At 46.9% G+C, this 26417-nt stretch overlaps 1 protein-coding gene across 1 annotated transcript in view; it reads left to right on the forward strand.

Annotated features, from left to right (window-relative positions):
- The window catches only part of CHRNA7 (cholinergic receptor nicotinic alpha 7 subunit), a 501912-nt gene that overhangs the window by 299599 nt on the left and 175896 nt on the right, over positions 1 to 26417 (forward strand). The window contains exon 4 of the mRNA XM_069624754.1: positions 15465 to 15574. Within this exon, the coding sequence (XP_069480855.1) occupies positions 15465 to 15574 (110 nt within the window). The remainder of the gene's footprint in view (positions 1 to 15464; positions 15575 to 26417) is intronic.

A 26417-nucleotide genomic window follows, 5' to 3' on the forward strand; every position in this document is an offset into this window, starting at 1 on the left:
CCATTATTTGATCTTTTTAGAAACTCTCTTAGACACCACGTTGATCCATCTGGCAACTCTGTTAAAGCCTCTTTGATCTATTGGGTTTCTCTTGCACTCCAGTATATCCACCAAAAGGCTGACATACTAACACCACCATTTCCAACACAAGGCAGGCTAGTCCCAACTGCCTAAACATGGGGCTTTTTTCCTACATACTCTTTAGGAGGGATTCATTTCTTCCACCTAAAGTATTAGAGGCAAAATACATCCAAGTACTGGTGCTGAAAACCAAGGTGCTATTAATTTAGGGTGCTTGTTTATATGAAATAAAGGGTTAGGGTGAAAAACCCTTGGGCAGTAGTACACATTGACACGCCTAATATGACTGCTCTGGGAGACTTAACACCGATTGAAATCAACTCAAATCATACAAACACTAAAGGGACCCTAATCAGGGAACATCACCCCAACCCCTCGTGGCTATTCCGTGTCCTTTGTGTGGAATTTAGAAATAAAATACACAGCTGGAGTTACAGTGAAGGATGAACGATATTTGCAATCAATGGAACTGCAATAGGAAACCTTCCGACTCCGTACAGGCACGTCTGAGTGGAACTAAGAAAAGCAAACCTGAGAACTATTTTCGTTCCTCCCGATAACTAATATTTATCCATATTCCAATCTCAAATCAAGCACCAGGTGGCAATTTCACAAACACAGAATATGTACGAAAAGTACTTGCGTCCCCACAAAAAACACAAATAGCTCTGTGTACATACCACACACACATAGATTTCTCTCTTGAGCAAAATCTGCACACACGGACAAACACTTGGGGAAACAGGTGCGCCCGAAGGAGGGGTGACACTGATTAGGCTCTATTTGCACTGCAGTGTGAAGAGAAGGAATGGGCGAAACTGGGTCTGGCTCAGGGGAGCTTGGGGCTTCTCAAAACAGGTCAAATTATTTGTTAGTGTTTTACCAGGTCGTGACATGCGCTGGGACTAGGCCATACGCAGCTTGAGGGAAAGTGCCATTTTGACGTCCCGGTCTCTTACAATGGGGCAAGATTTGATCTTTGCTTGGCCATTTTAACACCCCCCACCAGAAGACTCTACTGCTGGCAGCTCGCTTTGCCTCTTCTCATGGTACATATACAGATTTTTAAAGGAAATGGGGTATTCGATTGTAAATCTCTCTAAAAAAAAACACCAAACGAAATGACCGTTTCCGCCACTTGGTCCTACGGTAAATCCAGGGGATCAAGTGGTGGTAACAGTAATTCCGTTTAGCAGTATTTTGGCATATTTACCACAGGATTACAAGTGATGTTAGGGCGGTGTAAGTCCCCATTTATGGAGTGCATACGACTCTATGGGGAATTCCGCAGAATTACCACCGGCTGTAATTCTTATGATTTTGCTGATTTTTGGTTGTAAGGTGGTGGATTTTACTCCAGATGGAGGAAAATCTTCCACCTCACCACCAAAGTAGTAGTACGCAGTGCCTTAATGCTGCGGTAACATAATTGCCACCACATTACTGCAGTTTTTTCCCAGCACTGCCATACTTGAAATGACATGGTTAGGAGATACTTTTCAATTTAATTCAATGGTCAAGTGGCACAGCGAGTAGAGCGCTCGCTTTGACATCCGTGCAGAGCCTGCTAACCCAGGTTCGAATCCTGGCGGGGCCAAACTCAGCCTTTCATCCTTCCGAGGTCGATAAATGAGCACCACACACCGTGGGTAATAATAAGCAGCGCTCAGATACCTGAGGGTTCGTAGCGCTATATAAATGCCAAATTATTATTTTTATTATTATTATAGTTCCACAAAGATAAAAGCTTTCCAGCTGCTGCAGACCTGAACACTATATATGCAGGATACACAGTTTAGTTGACACTTGGAGACACATCTCTGAGCATATATTATAAAGGACAATCATGAACCCCAAAGGGTCCTGAAGTGGTGCATGACATGCAAAACATGTGGCGACTCCTTACATCTGTACATGAGTAGGTTACCATAGTGCATTCATTGTTAACATGGAATATTGCGAAGTTAAAATCATCCACTCGTGTATAACACAGATTAGTTCCCGGCAGGGGTGGGTGTGGGAGTGAGGCAGCCTCTCAGCTAATGAAAAGGCTCGGAGCGGGGGAATTACCAGCAGAGGTGGCCATCTTCCCCAGCCTAGGAACGAGGTAAGTGTGGTCCCTCCATCCACATAATTCCCTCCCCGCCCCCCATCCTCACGGATCATCTTAAAGTCCATTTCGGGAGCGGATGCACTGGGAACACTTCTGTCCCCAGTACATCCGCTCCCGAACTGCGACAGGCCATCATGAAAAGGAAGACAAGTTCCTTCCCTCCTTTCCATGGCGGCCATTTTTCTTGTTTACTTTTTTAATGTGTGCCATGGAAAGAGAGAAGGGACTATGTGGAGTACCTTCTCCCATTTCCGTGGTGGCCATTTTCTTGTTTACTTTTTCGAATGGCCGCCATGGAAAGGGAAAACAGACCTTGTTTTCCCTTCCCTGAAGGCTATTTTTTTAACATTTCTTTTTTTGGTTCCGACACGCCAGAGCGTTTCAGAAGAGAAACAAAAATGCTTTCAGTACCCTGATGTTAAGGGCTGGGTACTAATAACAATATGCCCCTCACATGGGGGGGCATTACCACTTGAGGAAATGCCCCAGGGCCTTGGTTAAGGCCCTTGTTTCACTCTGTCCTGAAGTGGTAATACCCCCTCCCCCCCTGATTGGGGCTTATTGCTTAAAGGATAGTTCCGGGACTTTTTTTTTATTGTCCCTACGGTTCGGCCATGTGTTTTTAAGCATAACTCGGTAGATCGTAGAAAACTTTCCTATGGACCTTACCTGACTTTTCGTCCATTAACGCACTCGAAATCAGCCGCCATTTTATGATAATCCTATCATTTCCCCCCATCGACCTGGCTCACCTGCTTTTGCGGCACTAAATCAAATCCCCCGCCCCTGAGCCTGACATCAGCAGACGCGTACCGCCCATTTCCCAACGCCAAAGCACGTTTCGTGTCAACAATCGCTGCGCCTCAGCTAATGAAGTGTCGCCATGGAAATGGCAGGACGCCTCTTTCCTCAATAAGTATAAACACACCGTTTCACAACACACAGCAGCAGATTTTTGATTCCATTCCTCTCTCTGTGTTACTTTGAATATTCTGTGACTCGTTTCTGTGCTCTGGTCAGCTACCTTCGCCGCTTCTAGGCCTTGTGAACACCTGTACCATCTCTGTAAATTATTTTACTTTCTTTACCACACAATGGCTACAATAATGCCGTATATGTACGAGCCCGAGTACACCGAGGAAGAACTACTGGAAAGGCAAGCACGCGAAAACGATGGGGATTCGGACGGCAGTTGGGAGGACCAGTCAACGGATGAAGAGCCTGGACCATGCCGCATGGACGGCGTCTCCACCTGGTGCACGTGCAATCGGTGCGAGCTAATGCCAACTGAGGAGGAGAACTGCTGCTGCCATGAAAATTCCGGGTGCTTGGCCTACATTTCGGAAGGCGAGCCAAGTCCGCAATGCATCACCGAGCTGCCAGAGTTCAGGGAAGCCTGCCTCTCACGGACCGTGTTGAGGATGATGATGGTGCTAATGCACGAACTTCGCGGCACTGTACGTCCGCGTAATCCGAGTAACGAGTAAGTATACTCTGGTTTTGATGTCAGTGATGCCACTACTATGTCATGGTCGTCTCCCACATATAAAATTACATCTACATATCATTCGAATGCATGTAAACTGGTTCCATATTGTGCATTTTCTAGATAGAATTTTTTTCAAAACAGAATGACATTTTTTACCTGAATCGACATTGATAAGAAAGTTTTGTCATTTTAATACAGTTTGCATCTTTCATTTTCACAGGTGGTACAGGCTGGTGGCCTATCGTTGCTTCACTTGGTGGCTTCACGGGAGGCTCGGACACCGCGTTCGGAGAGTAATACCTGCCTGTGCGGTACTTGCCATTAGACAACATTTCCCCAGCGACAGTGGACAATACCGCGGATTTTTCCTGGATGTGCTGCAACCGGAACTTTACAATGTGTAATGTTTATTATTTATGTTCAATTGAAATTAAGATCTAAAATAAAACCCAACATATATTTTAACAATGCTTGTTTGGATTTTTTAAATGAATCTAGTGTGTCTCCATTGAATAGTCTTCCTGTGCCTTGTCTTGTCACACCACATGTCTCCGGCCAGCATCCTGCAGCCTTCCTCTTACATGCAGTTAGATGGCCTCTCCTTGGTGAGGCCCTGCGGCAAACGAGTCTTGTCTGCACGACCACCGCCCCAATCCACCCCCCCGCCCTATCAAAGGCAGTTCGCACCGGGGTACTTGCGCTGGCAAGTGGAGCTGTCAGGGAGCGATAAAGGCCAAGAGGTGCCGAAGACCATGTACACTTCAAAGTGGTCTATAGAGCATGGGTTGTTGTTCCCATGTCTACCTCCAGACCCCGTGTCTCCTGCCAAGCATCCCCCCTCACGCTGGACGGCCCCCTGCAATCCACATAAGTGTGTCTCCATTCACGAGTCTTCCTGTGTCTTGTCTGCACGACCACCGCCCCAATCCACCCCCCCGCCCTATCAAAGGCAGTTCGCACCGGGGTACTTGCGCTGGCAAGTGGAGCTGTCAGGGAGCGATAAAGGCCAAGAGGTGCCGAAGACCATGTGCACTTCAAAGTGGTCTATAGAGCATGGGTTGTTGTTCCCATGTCTACCTCCAGACCCCGTGTCTCCTGCCAAGAATCCCCCCTCACGCTGGACGGCCCCCTGCAATCCACATAAGTGTGTCTCCATTCACGAGTCTTCCTGTGTCTTGTCTGCACGACCACCGCCCCAATCCACCCCCCCGCCCTATCAAAGGCAGTTCGCACCGGGGTACTTGCGCTGGCAAGTGGAGCTGTCAGGGAGCGATAAAGGCCAAGAGGTGCCGAAGACCATGTGCACTTCAAAGTGGTCTATAGAGCATGGGTTGTTGTTCCCATGTCTACCTCCAGACCCCGTGTCTCCTGCCAAGCATCCCCCCTCACGCTGGACGGCCCCCTGCAAACCACATAAGTGTGTCTCCATTCACGAGTCTTCCTGTGTCTTGTCTGCACGACCACCGCCCCAATCCACCCCCCCGCCCTATCAAAGGCAGTTCGCACCGGGGTACTTGCACTGGCAAGTGGAGCTGTCAGGGAGCGACAAAGGCCAAGAGGTGCCAAAGACCATGTGCACTTCAAAGTGGTCTATAGAGCATGGGTTGTTGTTCCCATGTCTACCTCCAGACCCCGTGTCTCCTGCCAAGCACCCCCCCTCACGCTGGACGGCCCCCTGCAAACCGCATAATGCCACGACATATACACGTCATTCATTCACAAACACACCCCTGTTTCGAATTCTTTATAACCCACTTCATATTTCTAATGAGAACTACTTTGCGCTTTGCTAGTCAACCCGTGAAGGTGCTGGTTATCTGCTCTTCGTCTCTGTGAACTTCCGTGACCACTTCGAGGAAACTCGTCATTTTGCAATCTGTGAACTGCTCCCTGTTCTACGACAAGAAACTACTCTGATCCCTGCATCTAACTGTTTGTTCGTCAAGGTAAGGCCATGTACCATAATCATTTTGCGTGCAATTTCTTTTCGTTCAAGACAGTACATGCAAGTAACTAGTCACATGTTCTGAGTTTAGTCAAATTATTTTTCTATTTTTTTAAAGTTATTCAAATACTTATCCGCATGTGAATAACGTGTATAGTTCCAAGAACCAAAACGAACCTTGCATTGAACCTTTTATGTGTCATTTAATTTTTTAACACATTGGTATTCATAGAGAATTGTTGATCTTTACTTTTCAGAACTTTCCACAATGCCTGCCTGTTCCATTGGCGGTTGCCCTTCGAAGACCCATAATAAATCTGAAGGTATTATAATGCATGTTTTCCCTAAGACAATAGATCAGATAAGAGAATGGGTCCGATATTGCGGATATCCACCGTCTGAGCTTGAAAGTAGAGTCCTAGAAGTCTTTGCGGACAAGAGGGGTGATCGATACCGCATCTGCAGCAGGCACTTTAGCTCAGACATGTACTCCACATCATTGCTAATAAAGAAGAACACACCGCGAGCGAGGCGAAAATTGCTCTCAACCGCTATTCCCACTCTATTCGTCCACATCCCTCCACTGGTGAGTCAAGTTTATGTATTTATCTCTTGGCCTTGCGGTAGTGTGTAGCATTAGCTAACAATAATTTCCCCATTTATGTATCCACTCAATATGAAGGCGGAAGATTCTCCATCCGTGTCGTTATTGCAGTCATCAGCCACTTCAAGCGCCTATCGGGTAATCTTACTTGGCTATTCTGCCACTGACTTGTTTTAGGCATGTAAATCAATAGTTTTAATTTATCGTGTAATTATTTTACCTAATGGTACACCCTTGTACTCGTCCTCTAGTCTTTGTTTTCAGTTATAATTATTGTTATCCAAAATAATGCAAGTACTGTCTTTCAGGGAGATGCTGAGGAGTCCAACGTATTGACGACTACCGTTGATGTCACTCAGATGCTCGAGGTACGTTTCAGGACAGTTCCATCGATGGAGATCATCAGATCTTGCATTCTTGTAGCGTGATTGTTACACACAATGTTTCTTTCGTTTTTAGCCATTGATATGTCCTTCTGTCGTCGCCCTCCTATGTGTCTTCTTTTTTCAATATTGTGTTCATTACTAATGAAAGTCCTATGTTTCAGGGAGTCGATGGAGCATTAGTCCAAGAAGAATATGGGGGAGCGTGCAGTTACGGGTCGGCGCAACAGCTTGCAGAAGTGTGCACCGCAGTTACATCGTCCCTTGATGTTCTTATGCATTTCGAGGTATGGATACTGACAGTTCGATCAAGCGAAATCATATGACGTCATTACATCCGCTATACTTCCTTCTTTATTAACGCAAGTACTATGTTTCAGGGAGATGACGGAGCTTCTTCTACAAGAACATCACCCCTAGTAGTTGATGCAGATCTCTGGGTGGTGACACTTCCAACGATCGAGCAAATCGAATCATATTTACATATCCATTATTTATTTTAGACAACTGATCGTTTGTGCAGGTCTATTTAGATGAGCCGTTCACGCCTGCACAAAGTTTCTGTTCTTTTTATCAAAATAGAAAACCATACTAATGCAATTACTGTGTTTCAGGGAGTCACTGAAGCGTCATCTTCAATAATATCATCAATGGAAGTTTATGAGGAGCCCGAGGTATGGATCTTGACCGTTCCATCTAACTAGATCAACAATGCGTGAATAATTGTCGTTTGCTATTGACATGTACGTGGGTATTGGTCCCCAAGTACATTTTGTGTTTTCGATATTATTATACATACTAATGAAAGTTCTATGTTTCAGGGAGTCGATGGAGCGTCAGTGCGTGATGGATGTGCTTATCATGAAAATATAGTCGTTGCAGCGCGAGAGGAAGTGGAGACATGCACACACGAGTCGGAGCAACAGCGTCCTGATGTTGAAGTTCGAGGCAAGAAAGTTTCAAAGAAAAGAAAGCAAAAGAAGGTTAGTGTCCTGGTCACTATATTATGTTGTTTTTCACTGTTAATAGTTCAATACTGTAAGTTGTGTTTAAACTGAACATCCCTTTTCCAATCTGTCCTCTAGTTGCGAGTGGTTGTACGAACTAGATCTACACAGACAGTGAAGCGAACGAGAGATGTTGCTTGTCAAACCTTTTGGCAGGGACTTGAGACTGGAGATGCATCGTGCCAATGGGAAGAATATGAAGTGATTGACAACGGAGCTATACCACCACCAGCCATTGATAGTGAATGTCCTCCTGGTAGTTCGGATGCAGTCGGAGATCAATTCACAGAATCCACACCCGCGAAAACTAAGACCGCGAGAAAGTTGAAGAAATTGTTTTATTCACCCATCGCCGGAGAAGGAACGGATGTTGCAATGGAAGAGAATGAAGTGGACGACAATGAAACACCATCAATATCACTGAACATAGCGGAAGACGATATCAGAGATTCTACCTTTCATGTGAGTGACATGTCCTCAACGTTACAGGCCGAACCAGCTGGGATGCAGAGTGACAGTATAAGGAAAGAGGCCAAATTCATTGTATTCGATAGTTGTTTGATTGATATTATTATTCGGATGAAATGTGGGCATTCGGTTGGTGGGGAAGTATGTGGGGAGTCATTGATTAATGTGACTCGTGCAATTCGAGGCACTAACCTTAAAATACATGCCACCTGTACAAAATATCATCCTTTCTCATGGTCTGCACAACCTATGCTGGGACAACTGCCAGCAGGCAATCTACTTTGTGCAGCGGCTGCACTTTTTAGTGGTTCAAGTTTTAAAAAATTAGAGTCTTTCTTTCAGTTTGTGGGAATCCATTTCATTGCGAAAACTCAGTTCTACAAATACCAAACCGATTATCTATTTCCAGCCATTAGCGAAGCTTGGAGAATGGAAAAAATGTCTATTGATAGTACATTCGCGGGCAAACGGTTCAGGCTAGCCGGTGATGGACAGTGCGACAGCCCAGGATTTTCAGCCAAGTACTGCACCTACCACTTTCAGGACATGGAAAGTAAGAAAATTGTGAGTTCGGTGGTCGTGCAGGTGTCACAAAGTACATCCTCAGTGGCCATGGAGAAAGTTGGCTTTGTAGCATCATTGCAAGAACTACAATCGCGGGGAATGGTGATCGACCTGATAGCCACGGACAGACACGTTTCAATTGCCAAGACAATGAGAGAACAGTACAAAAATATAAATCACCAATTTGACGTTTGGCATCTTGCAAAAACAATCAATAAAAAATTGTCGGCTGCAGGTAAAAAAAAAGAAACGCAAGGTATTTCACAGTGGTCCAAGTCAATCAGCAACCATCTTTGGTGGAGCTCAAAAACATGTGGAGGGTCGTTGGAAATCCTACTGGAAAAATGGCGGTCAGTAATGCCACACTGTACAAACGTTCACCGATGGAACACGAACCAACATTTCCACAGTTGTGAACATGGCCATTTGTCCACAGAGGAGGCACGGAAGAAGAAGTGGTTGATTCCTTCATCACCCACTCACAAAGCCATTGAAAAGATTGTATTTGATAAAACTATAACAAAAGCTTTGAGGGGACTCACGGAATTCTGCCACACAGGAGATTTGGAGGTGTTCCACAATATGTGCCTAAAGTACAGGCCAAAACGATTGCATTTTGGCATGGAGGGCATGATAAATCGGACTCTTCTAGCGGTCTTGACACATAACCATAATGTTGGCCGTCAACAAAGTAGGACGACCGGAACTTTAGGGACGCTTCGCTACAATAAGGCCTTCACTAAAAGAAGTAAACAATGGGTGATCAAACCAGTGTTTGAGGATATGCAATATGAGTTTATTGAAAGACTTATTGTTGACATCCTAGATAGGCACATAAATGGAGTTGTGAACGAACCTGTGCAGGGGACAACTGCATTGCCACCCAACATTGCCTGTGTTCCATGTCCACCTAAAGAAGAGCTCATTGAGAAATACACATCACGGTTTAAATGATTGTAATTTGATTGTCTGTTCTCTCGAGTCTCCTCATGTCGCAGGCCCATTGAATATGTGTAGCTATGTATTGTGTAAATAAAAGTGATTGCTCAGTGTACATGCAATGTGTCTCTCCACCGTTGCCCCTCCCTTCACTGTGCAGTTGTGCGAACCACCCGGGTGTCACCTGTGACTTTGCTCTGGAGTCTCCTCATGTCGCAGGCCCATTGAATATGTGTAGCTATGTATTGTGTAAATAAAAGTGATTGCTCAGTGTACATGCAATGTGTCTCTCCACCGTTGCCCCTCCCTTCACTGTGCAGTTGTGCGAACCACCCGGGTGTCACCTGTGACTTTGCTCTGGAGTCTCCTCATGTCGCAGGCCCATTGAATATGTGTAGCTATGTATTGTGTAAATAAAAGTGATTGCTCAGTGTACATGCAATGTGTCTCTCCACCGTTGCCCCTCCCTTCACTGTGCAGTTGTGCGAACCACCCGGGTGTCACCTGTGACTTTGCTCTGGAGTATCCTCATGTCGCAGGCCCATTGAATATGTGTAGCTATGTATTGTGTAAATAAAAGTGATTGCTCAGTGTACATGCAATGTGTCTCTCCACCGTTGCCCCTCCCTTCACTGTGCAGTTGTGCGAACCACCCGGGTGTCACCTGTGACTTTGCTCTGGAGTCTCCTCATGTCGCAGGCCCATTGAATATGTGTAGCTATGTATTGTGTAAATAAAAGTGATTGCTCAGTGTACATGCAATGTGTCTTTCCAACCTTGTTCATTTGCGCATTAAATTAAACCAAACAGTAATATAAATCATTTTTCAAAAAATATAGAATGTCTCCGTATTTATGGTTCTGTTGGGCTGCAAAGCACGCAGACAAAATGCAAAGATGGAGTGTAAATTTCAAGTCCTGTGAGATGGCCTTAAACTGAATGTAGCTAACTAGGAATGTGTGCTCGTTCAAAGTGAAGGTCAGCTGCTTTGATTTTTTCTCGGGTGCCAGAATGGCCCACGACTCAGTATAAGGTTCTATTGTTATTTGACCTTGACAGGCCGGGACCACGTAAGAAACGATAATGAATATAATTTCAGAAACGAAAGCCATTTCATGTTCGTTCATTAGAAGAAATAACGTCGGCATAGAAGGAGTGGTATTTCGGGGCTGCCCTACGCACAAACACAATGGAAAATGCAAATATAATGTAAGTAACTCTTTAGATGAGTTTATACCGCAATTTAATTACTATACAGTAGCTTACCGCGCACTAGAACCGTCTCCTTTTACGGAAGCACCTCAAAACCTACCTCTTTGCTTCTGCTTTCTCTCCCCCTCTCCCCTGCTACAACTGGTCCACTGTCTGCGATCTCGGTCCTGGGCCCTTCCACTCTCCACCTGCACTCCCTGTCAACCCCTGCACTGGGGGACTGTCTCAGTATCCTACAGCCCCCCCTTGACGTATAAAACCCAGTTGCACTGTCCTAGCTATGAAATAATTTCCCGACCTAATATATAAAATGAATAATTTTAATAAAGATCTGATGGTGAGACTAATTTCATTTTTTATGTTTTTCAAACAGGTACTTCATCCATTACTGTCTGTGTCACGAGTACCAGACACCGGCGGATGGGTTCTATAATCGCCAATTGCTTATCCGCGTGAACAACGTTAGCACCCTGACCATTTTGTGGGACGATCGCCAAGTACAAGTATGCCCTTACGCGGTACTAACGGCTAGATGCAACATACAGACCGTTGTGGTGGCCTAGTGCCTCGTTGTTGGAACAGCCATGCGATTATCAGTGCGACCGAAGAGCTTATTTTATCGTAAACCAACACCCTGTGTTCTGGACACGAACATCGCTTGCCTCAAGACGAACTATTTTGGATCGAGAGCAAAGAAAAATGCAAATCGCTAAATATTCTCTAAACATTGGATGTCAAATAAATGTACTTTGCCAAATGTACAATCTTGCAGTTTGCTTTTAAACCACAGTTTCATATTCCGAATTGTGGCGCTGTATTGTGAGATGATCTAAGACCCTGTGTACAGCAAAGGAACATCGCGTGCCTCAAAACGAACTTTTTGGAACGTGAGCAAATAAAAATGAAAATCGCTGAATATTCTCTAAACATTTGATGTCAAATAAATGTACTTTACCAAATTTACAATCTTGCGGTTTGATTTAAAAGTACAGTTTCATATTCCGAATTGTGGCGCGCTGTGTTGTGAGCTAATCTGTGTTGATTTCCGGGTTCTGTGTAGAGTCGCGTAGCAGACGCCTGGGCGCGTTTGCCTACGCAGCACAGTCACGTCACGGATAGAGGCGGGGAATATGAATGTTTTGATAAAGTCTGTTTCAGGGGCGGGGGATTTGATTTAGTGCCGCAAAAGCAGGTGAGCCAGGTCGATGGGGGGAAATGATAGGATTATCATAAAATGGCGGCTGATTTCGAGTGCGTTAATGGACGAAAAGTCGGGTAAGGTCCATAGGAAAGTTTTCTACGATCTACCGAGTTATGCTTAAAAACACATGGCCGAACCGTAGGGACAATAAAAAAAAAGTCCCGGAACTATCCTTTAAATAATATCCACTTAATTAACATGGGATACTGTCAAGTTAAAATCATCCACTGATAATGAGAGAGAGTAGTCAGAGGCCAGGGGCTCAACAAAACCTAAATTGCGGGGGGGGGGGGGGGGGGGGTGGCCAACTGTTGATGGGGAGGGGCCACTTTAGAAAATGAATGTGTTCTACTCCAAGGGTTGTCTAGCATGGGCAGTATCAAATGGTAGCAGCCCAGCATTACACATAGCAGCACAATTACACCCTCGCTCATTTAAAAATCCCATTTGCCATACACTCTCTCATTTACATGTACACCCAGCCCCCATACATCATACTAATTCACACACGCTCACTCAGACATACACACTGCGTGCACACATGCCTACATACATACACAATGAGCTAGTATGCACTGCAAGTTTCAGAAAAGGCTTTCCTCACGTCTCTGCCACACAAGAAGCAAGTGTGCACATCAGCCCCTTCCCCTCAGATGTGAAAGGGCAGATCATGTGCGCACGCATCCGTGGGGAGGGGGCTGGTGTGTGCAATTGATTTTTGTTAGGCAGGGAGGTGCGGCAAGCCTTTCTTGAAACCAGCAGCTTTAAAGTTTTGCTGCGTTTGTGCAAATACATATTTCTGCAGAAACATAGAAAAACTTTAAAGTCGCCTGTTTCAGGAAAGGCTTCTTTACCTTCTCTGACTAACAGAAAAGTATGGCGTTGCGCCATTAAGGATCGGGCTTCAGCCCCTCCCCTCGGCTCACATTTCGGTGTGGGAGCTGGGGGGGTAGGGGGGTGAAGGCCGATTAGCTCAATGGCGTTGAGCGCTTGACAGAGACTAATGTGATTTTAATTAACAGGGAATAATGTGAAATTGAGTAAATCAATGTTTGTTTGTTATAGTAATGGTGCTGCTTCTGTGGTGGAGTGATTGCTCGGCATTCCAGCATGAGCAGACTCCCTGCCTCTGGGACTTTTTCCTGGTACTATCTGCTGATGTGCCTTTTTGTGTGTTTCACATTGACTTATTTAACGTGCACCATGTGTTATTTGTACATGGCAACCAGTCACATTATTGTGACTACTCAAAGAAGCCCATCCTGGCACCAGCGCATCTAGCTTTGGCTTCCTTTTAAAGCAGGAGCCAGATTTTTTTCTGACTGAGCAAAAGCACTTGCTCCAGTTTTGCTGCTTATGTAATATGGAGAATACGGGTTTTCACGCAGTCCGTGTTACCTTAAGATTTTTGCACTGGAGCAAAATTGAAGCCATTTGATTCTTGTACTTTGTCGTTGTATTTAAACAATAAGCGCCCATTTCACAGGCTGTACCGGGTGGTTGTATTTAAGCAATTGGCGCCCATTTCACAGGCTGTACCGGGTGGTTATATTTAAGAAATCGGTGCACATTTCACAGGCTGTACAGGGTGGTTGTGTTTAAGCAATAAGCGCCCATTTCACTGGCTGTACCAGGTGGTTGTATTTAAGCAATAAGCGCCCATTTCACAGGCTGTACAGGGTGGTTGTATTTAAGCAATAAGCGCCCATTTCACAGGCTGTACCGGGTGGTTGTATTTAAGCAATAAGCGCCCATTTCACAGGCTGTACCAGGTGGTTGTATTTAAGAAATAATCGCCCATTTCACAGGCTGTACCAGGTGGTTGTATTTAAGCAATAAGCGCCCATTTCACAGGCTGTACAGGGTGGTTGTATTTAAGCAATAAGCGCCCATTTCACAGGCTGTACCGGGTGGTTGTATTTAAGCAATAAGCGCCCATTTCACAGGCTGTACCAGGTGGTTGTATTTAAGCAATAATCGCCCATTTCACAGGCTGTACCAGGTGGTTGTATTTAAGCAATAAGCGCCCATTTCACAGGCTGTACAGGGTGGTTGTATTTAAGCAATAAGCGCCCATTTCACAGGCTGCACCGGGTGGTTCTATTTAAGCAATCCAAACCCATTTCACAGGCTGTCCTGGGTGGTTGTATTTAAGCAATAAGCACCCATTTCAAAGGCTGTACCGGGTGGTACTGGGTGGTTGTATTTAAGCAATAAGTGCCCATTTCACAGGCTGTACCGGGTGGTTGTATTTAAGCAATAAGCGCCCATTTCACAGGCTGTACCGGGTGGTTGCATTTAAGCAATCCGCACCCATTTCACAGGCTGTACCGGGTGGATGTATTTAAGCAATATGCACCCATTTCACAGGCTGTACTGGGATTGTTGTAGTTAAGCAATAAGCGCCCATTTCACAGGCTGTACCGGGTGATAAAGGCCTGCGGCTTGGGTTAATAGGCCCGAGCGTAGCAAGGGCATTTAATGAGGACCCCCGGATCTTACCACCCAGTACAGCCGGTGGAACGGTTGCTTATTGCTTCATTAGCACTCCGAGGCAGACCTGTGGGGTGTTAACAGCAATGTATTTGTGTAAATCAACAGGTCTTGGCGAGATCACAACCCGTTGTTTCACACAAATACTTCCTCACCAAGCACGGCTGCCAAAGAAGTGGGGATTCCATTTTCCATAGTAGCCATAAGTGGGAGGTGAGTTGCAGCGCTGTGCGGCGGTACCAGTTTAGGTGAGTGGGGGATGGGGCAAGAAGCAGGCGAGGGGGAGAGCAGGGAAGAGGCAGGCAGTGGGAGGGAGGATGGCCAGTAGACATGTCCACTGCTTGCGTTGCTCAGTACTCATGCCTATATTGGTGAGCTGCAGCCTGGGGTTTGAGCAATCTGATTGGTGAACGCACCAAGCCAACGGTGCTAATAAATAATCTTAAAAATATTCTGCAAAACAAATCCCATCTTTCTTGTTGGGGAAGTGAAACAATTTCTTTTGGTTCCTACTTCTATCAGCAGTAATTGTTTTTTGTTTCAGTAGTTTCTGTGCTCAATGTTTTTGCCTTGGTGAAACATGTTATGCAATAGGACCTCGCTACATTTGGAGCGAGACCTATTTGCTGTGCTCCCTATCACACGGGCAGAAAAAAATGGGCAAAACCATTTCACTGCATTGGAAGAATCTGGACATAGGATGGAATGGGGCAAAATATGTTATACGATAGCAGAAAACCTGCGGCTAGGGGCAAACGTTAGATCATCTGGCCCTTTAGTTTGCAAAGCAGCCGCTTTATATATAGGAAACTTTTCAAAGCCGAATCCCTGTTTCGGTTCCAACCTCTTCATTTTATGGCACTCAGTAATTGCCCCGTGATTGAAAGCCCAATTGATATGCTTGCCGTTGCGTGAACCTCGCGAGAGCAGGAGGGCCATTAACTCTCTTTTTTTGTGTGTGCCAGTATTGGACAGATTACTATTTGCAATGGAACGTTTCCGAATACCCCGGAGTGAAGAATGTCCGCTTTCCAGATGGGCAGATATGGAAACCAGATATCCTGCTGTACAACAGGTATGTGCCCTCTTCTAACACGCAGCTGTGCCTGAGAACTAATTGATATCCTGGCATGGGCGATGAGTGGGTTTAACCCCTTAAGTGCCAAGGGCGAGGTAGCTCGTCCTTGGGATTACCTCCCTGTTGCCAAGGACGAGATACCCACTTAAGGGGTTAATGAAACAGAAAACGTTTGAAGGAATTGAAAGGCGAAATACCAAAATCACCAAAAAAGGCCTTGGCACTGGGGGGGAAAACCCATGGCAGATTCGTTTTAATGCAGAGGAATCCACAAACACATGTGCATATGGATTTTGATTTTACAGATACTAAAATGATTTTAAACATGCAAAGTCCTGCAATTGGCACAGGGTGTGTGTAGATGTTCTTAGCAACGGTTCTACGCCAAGGACTGCCACTTCGTTGTGGACATTTACCCATGGACACAGAAAACTATACATCCCTAAAGAACGCCATATACCTGCCTCCCACCTATAGTAGAGCCCAAGAGGAGTGCCCTCCGCCAGCAGCGTGCATGTAGACCACTGCTGGCAGGACAGGGCTGGCCCAGCCCCCTGACCTACTTGATGATTTCAGATGGAGAATGCTGATCAATTTCCATCACTGCTGATTGCTGACACGTGGAAGGAAATCTCAGAAGCATTGCAATGTGTATGGGGCAGCTGCTAAATGTATACTTTTAAATAAACTTTATGTGTACAATGTAGCCTGCGCAGAAATAGCGTTCGACGCCCTATACAGCATACACTATATATATAACACATGATCAATGCACTCTTTGTGTATTTAATGTAGCCTGTAAAGAGTGTCAGTCTCAGGCTATATTGTGTATATAGAGTATGACTAACTATATTGTATATATAAAGTGAATATATCATATTCACTTTACATAAACAATGAAGACTGTACTGAGAATCGTATGTCAATTATTGTATGACACCCTAAACCATTATATTTCAGTTCACAACCACACATCTTTTTGACATATTCTTTTAGCGATATTTTTTGTTGCTGTTGACCTAGTTCCAAGGGGCACCAGAGTGCTTTAAAGAGAGCATTTTATTGTAGCAAGAGCACATCACATATGGAACAGTAGGGTGTGTGGTGCCCGGGTGAGACTGGATAACAGATACCAGCATAATGTGGGCAACATATATTATGAACAGACGTAGACACCCCATATCTATTTGGTTTCCTCAACAGATTTTTAGTTGTTTTTTTCCAGTATTTGAGCCCTTCAGGTGACTTTTCCAAGAGTATCAATTAATGGTGACTCCAGGCTCACAGATGTTTAAATCTTTAATTTTGGGGAAATGAATTTATTGACAATGTTGTTGAGGAAGAGACACTCTGACACGGTCTTTGTTGGTTTTCTGCTGAGCGTTTGGTTTTCTGTTGAGCATGTCAGCTCTTAAGAAGTATGCTAGAAAATAGATAGTTGACATGCTACCCACCACTGCCGTAGTGACTTGAACTTCTCTATGACAGAGTGCATATGTGTGCGTAAAATAATGGGGTGTTGGCTTACTTATCACATCCCATCCGCTGATGGAAGACTGCTGTAAATGCCCTTACGTTATTGGTTTGAGTGTCCTAAAATGCAACATTACCATCCAGGGTAACATAACATGTTTTTTAAATGCATTCATAGCCACTGGGCTGCATGGACATGCCCCTGAGCTTAGACACCTCTCCCTCTCACTGATTGTGGGAGGCTCATGTGTGGCGGCCATCCAGGCACATCTACAGAATTGCTGAAATCAAGATGAAGACCTCGCCCCATTTACACAGAATCTGAGCAGGCTTTGCAGAACTTCATTCGTTTGTGGCAGGCTAGAGTCTGAAGGATTTTGTCTTTTTCAATTATTTGTTTTAACATTTTGGACCTCTGGCCCATGAGGCAACAGCCAAGCCAGCCTTGGGGGGGGGAGTTGTCCCTTTGCCCCTCTTGCCAGTCAGCTCGTGAATGGGAGATATGTTTTTACACTCTTTGGATAATATTAAATGTGAATAGCTGTTGTGTTTGTGGTCATTAATCATGCTCAGTTTATTGTGGTGTGTCTCACTTAGACAAATACAAACCCTGGAGAGATTACCAAGTTAATATGTTCTCTGTATTCTGGTAACATAAAATATGGGTAGGTTTTCATAGGGGACGTGTTCAGTAAAGGGGCTAGCGTAAGATCTCTGCAAAGTCTTTGATTATGGTGTACTCTACCGATTGGTGGCAGGCACCAAGGCCAGGTTCTTTGGAAAACAGTATGGTTGCACCTTGCAGAAAAGGGTTTCTTGGCAAGAAACTTCTAAAAATGGCATCATTGTTTGCTTCGTTATGAGCTTTCCGGTTGCTTTTGTTGCACTGGGGTGCCGTTCTCCGAAGATAAACGGGCGCATGCATAAGCAAGAGTGTCTCAAAGGGTACGACGCTCATTCATCACCAGGTTTTTTCACTGAGGTTTTTGCCGCTTGTATTTGGCCAAAAGAACTCATCGGACAATATTGGGGGTGGGCAAAGGCATATAACGGGTAGGGGTGTGTGGGGAATAGGTAGTAAAAACTGGGAAGGCAATTAGAGGCGACCCCGCAAATAAAAATAATTTAAAAAGCAATTGTTTTTTCGGCCAAATACCGGCAGCAAAAAACTCAGCAAAAAAACCCTTTTGATGGAATGATATAGAACCGTCTCAAAGTTGGAGGGAAATAAAGAAACCATGTCAAATTGACCCTTATTTCGGAAATCGTGTTGGGACTGCATATCCCAGAATCACTCACCTTCTTTTGAGCTCTTAGTGGATTTGTGTATTGCACCAGGAGACCTAACTGGTGGCCCAGCCCCTTCTCTTACATAAAATAAATGGACGAACAGTTGAACCGTGGGCTTTTAGTTGGAACCATACCCTCATTTTCATGGCAGTGTTCCCCACAATAATGAGGGATTCCCTTTTGCGCCTGGGGTTTCTCCATTAGAGTGTGGCTCCGAATGTGCGCTATGAGAGTGCATGCCTGTGCAGCATATGCTTACTTTTCTCTTGTTTTACACACACAGGTAGGGGGACCAGACGTCCCGGTTTTCTAGAGACAGTCCGGGGAAATTACCCTCCGTACCGGGGTCCAGGGCGTTTTTTGATTTTATCAACCCTGTCCCGGGTTTCCAAGGGTGGGGGGCTACAGTCCCGTTTTTTGCCAGGACCCGATTTTGAAATCCCAAAATCGGTCCCAGAGCACTCTTCCGCCCCCATTTCCTCCCCCTTCCCCTCCCAGGCGCTCTGCTCCAATCAGAGAAGTGTGCCTGTGAGCACATCCCCTCCCCGCCCCCTGCAGCAGGCCAGCGACATAGAAGTAGTACTAACGTTTTGTTTGTATTTACTTTAGTCCTACTTCTATTTCTATGACCTGTCCTGTATCTGGTCACCCTAACACAGGACCTGTTTGCTCATAGCTCCACCATACGTATTCATTCACCTTATAATGGCCTGGACTCCTTATTGCCATCCATAGTGATTGAAACGGGGATGCACATTAGTCTCACCACTCACTGTGCAGCATGGGTTTATCTGAAACCTTCAAAAAGAGAAAGAGTGCTAAATCCTCGCACCCAAAAGCTTGGAGGAATAAAAAAAAAATCAAAATACACCTCACCCCTCATTTCCTTCCACAGGCTGGGCTTCCTCAGGGAGTGGGGTTTCGAAAAAGAGAGGATAAGCCCAGAGGTGCAGACTCCCGCAGTCCATACGGCATCAGGGGACTGTTTTTGAGGGTTTATGCATCAAGACTTTTCAACATAGAATAATAGAGTATTACGCAAAATGTTCTATTGCATGCATTGTCTTCATTGAACTAAATACACACACCTGAATTCGACGTCATACACTACATCAAATTTGCTCTAAATCCTTCCAACACGGATGGATACATGCAGCAAGCATCTGGCCAAACAACGTAAATTAGAAAGATCCTGAAAGAAAAGGGTCATGGAGAACATAATAAATTAATAGACTTTTCGCAACAAGAACGATGAGGGGGTATGAACCACTCCTGCTGCGGATTCACCAGAGAGATACATGGGGGGCGGCAACCTTCACGGAATATACTGGGAAGCGGCTGCTGGATAAATGATACGTCTATTTGCAATTTTTCCTAATTAAACAAATCGCATATGATTCTTGGACGTATGATAGATGGCTTTGGTCCATGGAGATGTTTTTCCAAACGTTAGACAGGTGCCGTAGACAGCACTCATGCCAAGCCATTGTCAAAAGCAGGCGTTGAGCTAGCAGCGGGTCAAGAGGCGGAAGGATACGGAAGTGAAAAGCCCTTTTGTGTGAGAAGTCCTCAGAGAAAAGCACGTGTGGAGAGAGGCTCTGATCCATGGAGATGTTTTTTTCCCAAACGTTAGACAGGTGCCGTAGACAGCACTCATGCCAGGCCATTGTCAAAAGCAGGGGTTGACCTAGCAGAGGGTCAAGAGGCACAAGGATACGGAAGTGAAACGTCCTTTTGTGAGAAGTCCTCAGAGAAAAGCACGCGAGGTGGCTTTACACTGCGTGAATCCAATCCTGTCTCTGCAGGATATATTGAACATTACAATGAGCTCCTAAATTAAGAGCAGTTCTTTTCGTAATAGTGTCTCCTTGCATTGTTCATTTGAAGGGGCTATTTGCTCGTTCTTTGGTGAGACACGCATAATTGCTTTATAACATCCTACAAAGAATACAATTCTCTCGTCTCTTTCCGCCAACCAAGTTCCGCGAGATTAAAATGTCAAAGATTTACTTTGTCCACGGAATAAAGAGAAACATATTGCAGCGTCATTCAGTACCCTTAAATTAAGGCTTTTCTTTGTTTAGTTTCATAACAGCAGTGCAAGTGACCTTGCTATTTGTTGTCCTGCTGTACGCATATGGTCCGTCAAGGTCTCGTTCACGTATTCAGTGAACAGACAGCACTTAAGAGATGCAGCGCAAGGCCTTCTGTTCTAGAGCATATGGTAATCTCCTTTCTTTCACACTTCTATGTTTGGCATGAGCCATCACGGTCTCTTGCTTTTGCATTCTTTGAATAGCCAATGATGTTGGCTAGTTGTTTCAGGGCAGAAAAGATAAGTAGAATTGACTATGAAATTCTTCAATTTTAATGACTCGAAAAAAATTTCCCTACAACAGGTTAGCACAAGCTTCCTATCGTTCATAAAATGTAGGCTGAAGGATCTTGGAGTCTTCCAAATTCTTGTCTCAGGAGGATTTTTGGCTTACTGCACAAAAACCCAGACTAATTTAAAAGTGGAAAAGGTCGCTTTAATGTGACAGGCCAAAGCTTACAATTAAACGCTTACCTGGCTGCATGGCCTTACAAACTAAAGAAATATTTTAAACAACCAATTAAATAATTAAACATTTTCCATTTTTTCCCACCAATTAAATAATTAAATAAAGCCATTTCCTCCCTAACTATCCCTTGGACCCTACCGTCTCCTTACCCCTTTTCCAGGCGTCCCGCTTTCTCCCCGAGGCCATGCCCCTCCAGGCTCAATACCTGTTTCCCCGTGGTGGCCCGCTTGTGCAAACAGCCCCACCCCATCCTTTCCTGTGTCATTCCCCCATTGTTCTTCCCTCCCCCCACATCAAAAGGGGCCATGTCCCCGGAGCCCAGAACCACTTCAATACCCTTCACACTCCCCTCTACACCAATCTCCCCCTTCCTATGACCTGCAGCCAGACTGACCTGCCACATCAGCAACAGAAATTTACATCACAACTTCACTAATGCCCCGACCTGTCACACGAAACTACCAACCCAAGCCTCCTTAACAGACCAAAAAACCCCATAAAAACTTGACCTGGCCCGTAAAAAAAACCCCTGCAGAAACCCCAAGTACCCTGGTCCCCCCCTTTTATAAACCAGACCCCCGCCTTAACCAAAAAGAAGGGGTGGGAGGGCGGGACAATCATCAAGTCCAACCGTCGCCTGCCTCCCGAACCTTCCCTGCCCTTAAATACCCTAAGGAGGCGCTCTGTCCCCCACGGCCACTCGCTGGCCGTGTGCAGCGCCAAAAACTTCCCCGGGGGAAACACTTCACGTTCCCCCCGGGATCCCCCTTTTGGCTTACTGCACAAAAACCCAGACACATTTAAAAGTGGAAAAGGTCGCTTTAATGTGACAGGCCAAAGCTTACAATTAAACGCTTACCTGGCTCCTTGGCCTTACAAACTAAAGAAATATTTTAAACAACCAATTAAATAATTAAACATTTTCCATTTTTCCCCACCAATTAAATAATTAAATAAAGCCATTTCCTCTCTAACTATCCCTTGAACCCTACCCCTTCCTTACCCCTTTTCCAGGCGTCCCGCTTTCTCCCCGGGGCCATGCCCCTCCAGGCTCAATACCTGTTCCCCCGTGGTGGCCCGCTTGTGCAAACAGCGCCACCCCATCCTTTCCCGTGTCATTCCCCCATTGTGCTTCCCTCCCCCCACATCAAAAGGGGCCATGCCCCCGGCACCAGAAAAACCCTCCCCCGAGGTGTTCTTTCTGCCCCACCCCCCCACCATTTTTCCTACCTCCAACTCCTCAACCAATCTCCCAACCAAGAGCTCCAGTCCGTCAGATAATGATTGTTCCCCAAACCGGAAAGTTTACCCATCCTCTCTAAAACTCATCAATCCTTTCTAAACCATCTCCTTACGGTCCAAAACCTATACTGACACCGATATACAACATTCTACCATCTCTCTCTTTAAACCCTTCCTTGCCCGCTCTATCAGACCCTCATTTTTCGCTCCCCTCCCAACTCTCTGTGGCAAACACTTAGTCCCCCCCTACAGTTGCTTGAGGCCACACTTGTCAGACCCCTAACAAAAACCCTTTTTATTTTCCTAAGAAGGGCCACACCCATATCCCTTACCAGATCAATTTCCCACCAAGACTAATCCCCCCCAACTGGAGGCCTATAGTTTTCCCCCAACCCCGCCAACATAGGAAGCGACTGATCCCAGCCTAGCCCCCCAAACCCGGACCATCTTACCACAACATCTTATAGTTGCACCCCAGCTGCCTGACAACAACCCTTTTCTCAGCTTCTTACCCCGCCCACTTAACCTTAGAATGTCCCAAAACCAGATTTTTGACATCTGACCGTACCTCCTGGCCGCATCTGAAAAAGAAATTACAAAATCACTTACAAATCAACAACATCCTAATGAATGCAACACTCCTGCTACCTACTGAAAAATTGTTATAACGACATTCCGTCTGACCAGGTCCCTGCCATACCCTTTGTATCTCCCTTACTCCCAGCGTCCCAACCCATTCACCTACTCCTCTGAATAGCCCAGCCTGCTACCTTTAGCTGCTGCACCCCTCCTAAAAGAATGAGTTACCAACCTCCTAACCTTTCCCGCACCACTAGTAACACCTTCCTCAGTACCCTATGCTTTCTGGCCATCTCCTTAACCCTCTCCAGAAACCCCCAAGGTCCTCTCCTACCTGTCCCCATATAGTTCGCCCCCTTTCACCTAACCTTTCCAAAATACACCTGAACCCCCTTAGCCCCCCCCTTTTTCCCCTGAACTATTACCCTCTTGCTCACCCTTGCCCCCCCACCTTCCATCACCTTATTCATTTGGCCCTGCGTTGCCCCCTCTGCACCGGGGGCCCACGTGCACCCCCGTCCATGCAGGCCCTTTACTTTCTTACTCCCCTCGCCACTGCACCCGGGGCCAACCTGCACCCCCGTCCCTGCAGTCCCTTCCATATAACTAATCTTAAAGCACCTTGCGACCATTACCCCTGTTTCCCACCTGCACCAGGGGCCCTAGTGCACCCCCGTCCATGCAGGCCCCTTTTCTGCCTTACTCCTCTCCACCGCTGCACCAGGGGCCAAACCTGCGCCCCCATCCATGCAGACCATTCCACATAAATTCCTCTTCCAGCACCTTGCTTCGTTGCTTCACTTTTTTCCCCCAGCTGCACCAGGGGCCCTAGTGCATCCCCGTCCATGCAGCCCCATCTCATCACTTCCCCCTGCTGCACCAGATGCGCTCCCGCACCTCCGTCCATGCAGCACGAAGCTTACTCACCTTGTCGTGCGGCAAGCATAGGGGCTTCGCCACCGTCAACCATGCCCTCCAAACGACGGCCACCACCCCTTAACCATTTCCACAATTACACCCCCCCGCGGCCCTCCCCTACCTTCGATTCTTCTTCTTCACCCCTCTCCTACACCCTTTAAGCCGCCCCCAAACTCTCCTACCCCCTTTAAGCCGCCCCCAAAACCTTCATCAAACCTTGTGCCCCCCCTCCTTATCCGATAAACTGAGCCCGACCTACCAGCACACCCCAATTCACCTGGCATGCGGTCCTTCCCCCCCACCTCCTTGCCCCGCTCCTCGCCCTGACCCACTGTCCCCTGCCTGAAAACAATCCGTAACCGGATGCCGACCAGCACACCTGCTGCACTCGTGTTTAAATTTGCACATCCACCTCGTGCATCCTCCTTTATTGAACGACCAACATGCTGTCGAGGGCTGTCCTCTGCCTCCTCCCCCCGCCCCCTCATGGGCGGGGCGACCAAGAAAGGGCCGGAAAGGCACAGGCAGCCCACTTGCTGTGTGCAATGTCGGAGCAGGCCTCGTTGGAGCCATCCATTGCAGCCAAAGATCCATGTCTATCTCCCCCCATACCGCCTGACTGTCCTCCGCCATTCTCGCTCTGAATTCCTCATCATACCTTACCCAGGCAAAACCCCCAAAACTCGTGAAAGCCTTCCTAATGAGGTCCATGTACTTAAGCAGGGCCAGGCAGCGCTCCGGGAATTTTTCACAATAAACACTGGCATAAATGATAAATGCCGACGTCCAATTCTCAATAGTCACGGGACCCTTGGACGCGAAGCCAGTTCCCTCTCTTCCTCCTTAGACCCCTCCTTCGCTCGCACTTCCCTATGGAGCAATTTAAAAACATCTACAAATTCCCCCGCCTGAATCTTCTCCCTGGTCGCTGCCATCAAGTGCGCCCCCAACGGTTTTGTTAACCCCATGTATGGCAATTTTTTTCCCTTGCCTTTCACTTCAACCTCCTTTCCTTTTTCAGCTTGCACCTCGAGCACCAATGGCTCCACCATCTTGTCTGTTTGGACCTCCACTGAGCAAGCACTCTTCTCAACCCCCACGGCTCCAATGGCCTGCACACCAACTTCTTTCCCTACCCCTTGCCAACCAGCCCCTTCTTTTCCCATCACCCCCCTTTCGACCCCTCTCTGCCATGCAGATGACCATTCCCTTTCCCGCTCACCTCTTTCCACGCCTGCCGTCCGCGGTCTGGCGTCCACCCCAATGCTCCTCATCTCTCTTAGAGGGCTCCTGCTGCGGGGACAAAGCATGTCAGCAGACTCACCCAGCCAATAGTTCCCCCGACCTCTTGCCCCCCGACCACCCTGCACCTGCTTTCCCAGATCCCACCTCAAACTTCTTCTCTCCTCCCCCCTTTCCCTTACCGCCCTATAACCTTCTACCTCCCATTGCCCCACATAATCCTCCAACCCCACTTCATCGCCCCTTAAATACCATTGCGGCTGCGAGCTCATGCCCGAGTTCAGTTGCTCTTCCTCTTGCGAGCCCGGGGCGTACGCCCCGCCACTCCTTTGACATCTTCTCGGCGGGGCCGTGGAAACCCCTGCCTGGTCCTCTTCTCTCGGGCGAGGCGTTCCGTCCTCCACCCAGGAATCCTCATCGCTAGGCGGCGTGCTGCACCCTCTAGGCTCTCCTTCCGGTGACTGAGGAGGGGCCATTCTAAAACCCTCTACCTCCATCTGACCAGCGGGGGCTGCGCCACGCCCTCTGCCCACACTCCTCCTACCCGGGGGGGCCGTTCCGCGCCCCACTCTAACCTCCTCAATTGATGGGGACCTCACCCGCCTTTTCCCACCTGCACTCTTCTGCAGGTATTTACCCCCTCCTCCCCTCTGCCCTGTCCCCCCCTTCTGCCCCTCCTCGCTGGCTCTACTCTGGTTCCTTTGAGCCACCTCCTTTTGAGCACACCCACCTTCCCTAGGGCTATCCTTCACTTCCTCCCTCAATGGCTGCCCCCCCCCGAAATCATTTCTCCCCCGGACGCCCTCCTGTCTATCTCCCTTCTCAACTTCCTGCCCCTGGATTCCCACACTTCCCCCCCCCCCGCCGCGGGGGTGCAAGCCACCACTGCCGCGAGAGTACCATCTGCCGCTGCTCTACGCTGCGGCCTACCACCACTTATCTCCTCCTCCCCCGTGACCTCTCCACCAATGACCTCCCCCACTGCCCCCCCCAACTGGGCCCTAGATGCCCTACTAATTATTTCCAAGGCCTCCCTCAGAGCCTTAGCATCCACCAGACCCTTCTTGCTGGCTCCCTGGCCCACCATACTGCACTACTAATCTGGTCGTGCACTACAATATATGTAACCCCTTGAAAATTTTCCTAGCAAAACCTAAACTCCCGGCCAAAACTACCCGTGGACCTATACCCCAAATGAACAGCTAACCTGTAACCTAGTAAATCAGCACTTCCCCACATCAAAACGCTAATATGACATCCCCAATAAACTGCTCCAAATTATTAATAATTAATGGAAAATTTCTCTTATTTTTTTTTTGTTTTTGTTTTTTTATTTCCCTATAATTAACCCCCAAAACTACAGGCCATGCCCCTGCAACCCCCTAACCCCTTGACCTGGCAATAATGTGCCACCAGCCACAGAAAGCCCCCCCAAAACCAGAGGCCCAACTAACAGGGGACGAGATGCGCCCTTGTCACACTGCCCCCTGGTGGCGTGTAAGCCCAACCGCCCCTAAAAACAACAAAAGGAC

This window comes from Ambystoma mexicanum, chromosome 11, assembly GCF_040938575.1.
Source record: "Ambystoma mexicanum isolate Mex_15411 chromosome 11, UKY_AmexF1_1, whole genome shotgun sequence".
Classification (NCBI taxonomy): Eukaryota; Metazoa; Chordata; class Amphibia; order Caudata; family Ambystomatidae; genus Ambystoma; species Ambystoma mexicanum.